General features: G+C 57.2%; 1 protein-coding gene across 1 annotated transcript; it reads right to left on the minus strand.

Annotated features, from left to right (window-relative positions):
• Nucleotides 1-337: 337 nt before the first annotated feature.
• LOC123409503 (leucine-rich repeat receptor-like protein kinase TDR) lies at nt 338-3581 on the minus strand. Its single transcript, XM_045102382.1, has 2 exons — nt 920-3581; nt 338-833 (listed from the first exon to the last, which is right to left on the minus strand). Exons 1-2 carry the CDS (start codon nt 3567-3569, stop codon nt 460-462), a joined length of 3024 nt encoding a protein of 1007 aa, XP_044958317.1. The 5' UTR covers nt 3570-3581; the 3' UTR covers nt 338-459.
• Between the last annotated feature and the right edge of the window lie 1254 nt (nt 3582-4835).

Genomic DNA, 4835 nt, shown 5'->3' on the forward strand with positions numbered 1-4835 from the left:
AAGAAACGGTTAGGGAAGGGAATAGCCACGCACCATTGATCTCCATTAATGACGGCACGGGAGCGGCATCCTCGAATCTTCCATGAGGAACATGCCTATGAAGGAGGAGTCAACAAGGGCAGGAGGCGAGGAGACCGGCAGGACCCCAGGAGGCGAGGCGAGGAAAGGGGCCCAGGGCGGGCGCCCCGTTGCCCCGGCCTCTCGGCCAGCCTTGGGTGGTGGCCTCTTAATCCTGACATAATTCATTTTGTATCTGGGGCGTATATCTGAGATTAGGTGTGTATAATTATGCTTGTATCGTTTTATGGGATATTTTTTGAGTTACTACACATCATGATTTATCAAGAGGAAAAATGGCTCGGTGAGCACAAACGCTTGAATGCAACCGGTTAAAAGCTCACTCAGGGTACAGATAGTAGGAGCACACAAAACACACATGACATGTGTCAGTTTTGTAGGTTAACTACGCGGTACACCGTACACATGTTTCGCCGCCGGCTTCTGGCTGGGCCTGGGCCTGGCCTCCTGCAGCATGGACAGCACGTCCCTCATCGACGGCCGGTCCTGCGGGCACCGGCTCGTGCACAGCAGCGCCACCCGCAGCACCAGCGCCATTTCCTCCCGCGCTGCCTCGCTGCTACCGCCGACGTGCTCCATCACGTCGCGCAAGCCGCCCCCGCCGCCGGCGACCTTGCATCTCACCCAGTCTACAATGTTGCTGCCCTCTCCGTACTCCGCCTCCACCGACCCCCGCCCGGTCAGGATCTCCAGCAGCACCACGCCGTAGCTGTACACGTCGCTCTTCTCGTCCACGCGAAGTGTGTACGTGTACTCTGAGAAAACACCAAGAGGTTAATGGCGACGACGACGACATTGATCAGCATCGATCGAAGCATGCGCGCGTGTATGCTATGCTCACCTGGTGCGATGTAGCCGCAGGAGCCGGCGACGACGGACATAGGCGCGGCTCCCTGGAGAGCCTTGGCGACGCCGAAGTCGGCGACGCGGGCCTCCATGTCGTCGTCGAGGAGGATGTTGCTGGGCTTGAGGTCGCGGTGCGCCACCGCGGGCAGGCAGTCGTGGTGGAGGTAACTCACGCCTTGCGCCACGCCCACGGCGATTCTGTACCGCGCGTCCCACTCCGGCCGCGCCTTGGGCATCTTCCCCGCGGTGGCGCCGTGCAGGAGCTCGTCGAGGCTGCCGTTGGGCATGTACTCGTACAGCAGCATCGTCGTCTCGCCGTTTGTGCACAACCCGAGCAGCCGGACGATGTTACGGTGGCGGAGGTGGCCGAGCATCTCCACCTCGGCGAGCACCCTCTCGTTGCCGTCGCCGCCTTCTTGTGTGTCCATTTGCTTCGCCGCGTGATCTGCGGCTGTCTCCTTTTGCCCGGGCGCTTGCCATAGCTTCTTCACGGCGATGACCTCGCCATTCGGCATCTTCGCCCGGTACACCGTTCCCGACGACCCGGCGCCGACGATGCCGTCGCTCCCCTCGACGCACCGTACCACGTCGTCCGCTGTGAAGCTCAGCCTCTGAAACGCGGTCATCCTCCACGGCCCGACGACTACGTTAGGGCGTGCCCCTCCCGCTCCGCCGCCGTTCGCCGCCACCGAGTCGTCCTCCAGACACTGCAGCCAGCCCGCGGTGAGCGCCAGCACCACCATCCCGGCGAACGCCACTGCCACGGCTGACACCCACATTGCAGCGGCGTGCCGCGCTGAACTGCCCTCGCCGGTATTCGGAGACCGCGAGGGCGTCCCAACCGGTGCTAAATGGTTGAAAGACACGTCGAAGGTCTCCAGCGTAGTACAGTTGGCGACGCCCGGCGGGATGCTGCCGGTGAGGCCGTTCCAGGAGAGGTCGACCTCGGTGACCGACGGCAGCGCCGCGAGCACCGCTGGGATCTCGCCACTCAGGTTGTTGTGCTGCAGCCTCAAGCTCACCAGCCGCTTGCAGCTGCCAATGTCGCCGGGGACCGCGCCGCTCAGCTCATTCCAGGCCAGCTCCAGCCTGTACAAGTTTGCGCACCCGGAGGTGCCAAACGGCGGGATTTCGCCGTCCAGAGCGCACTTGCTCGCCGCCAAGACTTGCAGCTTCGGTGCCCGCCACGTATTGCTCGGAAGCGTACCGCCCATCGGGTTGCCGGAGACGTTGAGGTACTCGAGGCTCGGGGAAATTACCAGATCAGCCGGAATGCCGCCGGTGAGCTCGTTGGAGCTCAAGTCCATGTACGTCAGATTCTGCACCGCTCCGAAGCCGGACGGAATCGCGCCGGTGAGCCGGTTGGACTCGAGCCGAACGCGCCACAGCGACGAGCAGTTGGCGAGGCTCGCCGGGATGGCGGAGTCAAATCGGTTGGCGAATAGGATGAGGCGGAGGAGACGGTGGCCGGCGCAGAGTCCCGACGGGATCGGGCCGGAGAGGGAGTTAGTCGACACGTCCAGGCGAACGAGCCGCCCGTTCGCTCCGAGCAACTCCGGCAGCCTCCCAGTGAGCGAGTTGTTCCACAATTGCAGCACCTCGAGATTGGGAAGCTCACCGATCGTCGCCGGGATCGTGCCGGAGAGGAAGTTGCTCATGACATTCAGCGTCGTGAGATTCGCGAGTTCGCCGAGACCGGCGGGGATAACTCCGGCGAGATGGTTGTCCGACAGGTCAAGAACCTGCAGCGCTCGGAGGCGCGACCACGGCGGCGGTATCGCGCCGGCTAGCCTGTTCTTGAACAGAAACAGATATTCGAGCCGCGCGAGCCCGCCGAGCTCCGGCGGAAGCGGGCCGGACGCGTTTGCCGCGGCGATGTCGAGGTACTGGAGCTGCGTTAGCCCACCGAACTCCGCTGGTATGCCACCATTGTAGCCATTATACCCGATCTCAAGGCGTTCGAGCAGCGGGAGCTCGCCGAGCTCCTTCGGCAGCCGCCCCGATAGGGCGTTCCCAGCGAGGTGCAGGAAGCGTAGCTGCCGAAGCTGTCCAACCTCGACCGGAATGCTCCCATTGAAGAAACTGCCACCGAGGTTGAGGTGCTCGAGTCTGTGGAGCTCCCGGATGCCGCGGGGAAGCTGGCCCACGAAACAGTTGCTGTAGGCGTCGAGGACGGCGAGAGAGCCGAGCTTGGTAATGCCGTCGGGGAAGGTGGAGTTGAAGAAGTTGTGGCTGATGTCAAGCTTCACAAGACGACGGAGCAAGAACACCGCCGGCGGGAGCTCCCCCGTGAAGGCGTTCCAGCTGAGGTTGAGCGAAGCCAGCGTCGGTGCGAGCAGCGCGGCGGCCGTGGGGGAGACGGTACCGGATAGGTTGCGACGAGACAGATCAACCCCGACGACGTCACCTGTGGCCGCGTCGCACGCGACACCGGGCCATGCGCACCACGGAGGGGAGAGCGACCGAGTGGCGCCTGCGGAGGCCGCGGCGGCGTACGTCCATGGGCTCAGCGCGCCGGCCGGGTCGTTCAGGGAGGACTTGAGAGAGAGAAGCGCGAGCAGTGGGAGCGGCGCCGACGACGCGGCTGTGATGGTGAGGAGCGGGAGCACAAGCAGGAGGCCATGGAAGGGGACCTGTGCGGCCATGGTATTGGTAGGGGTGTTGGCGGTGTGAGGAGGGGAGGCGATGGTAAAATGGAGGAGAGAAAGGTAATGGCGGTGTTGCACTGGTGCATGCACATCATGATGAGAGGCTCGGAAGGAGGAGGGGGTGGTGGTGGTGGTGGTGGTGGAGGACAGGGAGAGTGGAGTGGAGAAGAGAGAGCGCGCGGTGGTGATGATGGCCGTGGTCGGGCAGGCTTGGCTTTGCATGCAAGAAAGAAAGAGACGACTTTGCCTGCTGCTGAGCAGCAGCCGCCATTGCTCTAGCTTTTTTCCATGTGCCATACACATACCGCGCCAACTTGCCAGTGGTTATGGTGCTATTATGGTTACTATAGTTCTCAGTTCACATCAGGAATTGAGTTCACAACATTCATCGGAATTCGACTTTCATCGAGGCGGAATATTGTCGGCCCTTCCGAGCTCCGGCCACCTGCCTAGTGGCTGGCAACTAGCAACAAATACAAGGGAAATACACTTTGATTCTTAGTTGTATATGCATTTTATATAACAATTTTTTAATAATTAATTAAAAAGTTAAAATAGTTTTAATGTATTTTTGGATTAAACTTGACTTTGTTTTGCATTAGTATTTAATTTTTTATGAAAAAGTCAACATTGACTTGTGGACAAAAAAGATAAAATTTATTTGCTATTATAGGTCACTATTCACATTGTTTTGACTTTTCAAAAGAAAAGTTAAAATGTAAAAAAAAATTAGATTTTTTCTTACAAGTATAACGGAAGGTCAAGTTTATTTAAAAAATATTTTCAGAATTTTTAATTTTTTGTTGAATTGCTATATTTTTGCATATAGAGTGTATATACATCCAACTTTGTTTTCGGGTTGTTAAATCAACTTAACGAAGTCTCATTTGATGTTATATTTGTAAAATTTTATGTGATGATTCGTGCAGTTTTTTTAGTTTTCTCTTTCTCATTGCTTATGTGTTGTGTCAAGTCGAGTGAGATCTAATCACATTCTTTTGTTTTTTAATTGGGTCTTAGGTTCATGTACCATTGTAATAGTATTACGAAAAAACTTGTACATAAAATATTATCTGTAGCGATGATAATACAACGGATGCTACTGTTAATCGGTAGTAGCATCACGCAGCAACATGTGTTACAGGTAAGTTATAGCAGTAGCGTGTTTCCTTTACCCAGCGCTATTAATATTTGATACACACCGAACGAATTTGGCTAGCCAGAGTAGCAGCGCTTGTCATGGGCCAGCGCTGTTACTGTGGC

Source organism: Hordeum vulgare, chromosome 7H (assembly GCF_904849725.1).
Source record: "Hordeum vulgare subsp. vulgare chromosome 7H, MorexV3_pseudomolecules_assembly, whole genome shotgun sequence".
NCBI lineage: Eukaryota > Viridiplantae > Streptophyta > Magnoliopsida > Poales > Poaceae > Hordeum > Hordeum vulgare.

Excerpts from the sequence above, each read along its gene's own strand:
- LOC123409503 (XM_045102382.1), bottom strand. The coding sequence starts at position 3,569 with ATGGCCGCACAGGTCCCCTTCCATGGCCTCCTGCTTGTGCTCCCGCTC. Across the intron at positions 834-919 it reads CTGCGGCTACATCGCACCAG|AGTACACGTACACACTTCGC; the intron begins GTGAGCATAGCA and ends GTGTTTTCTCAG.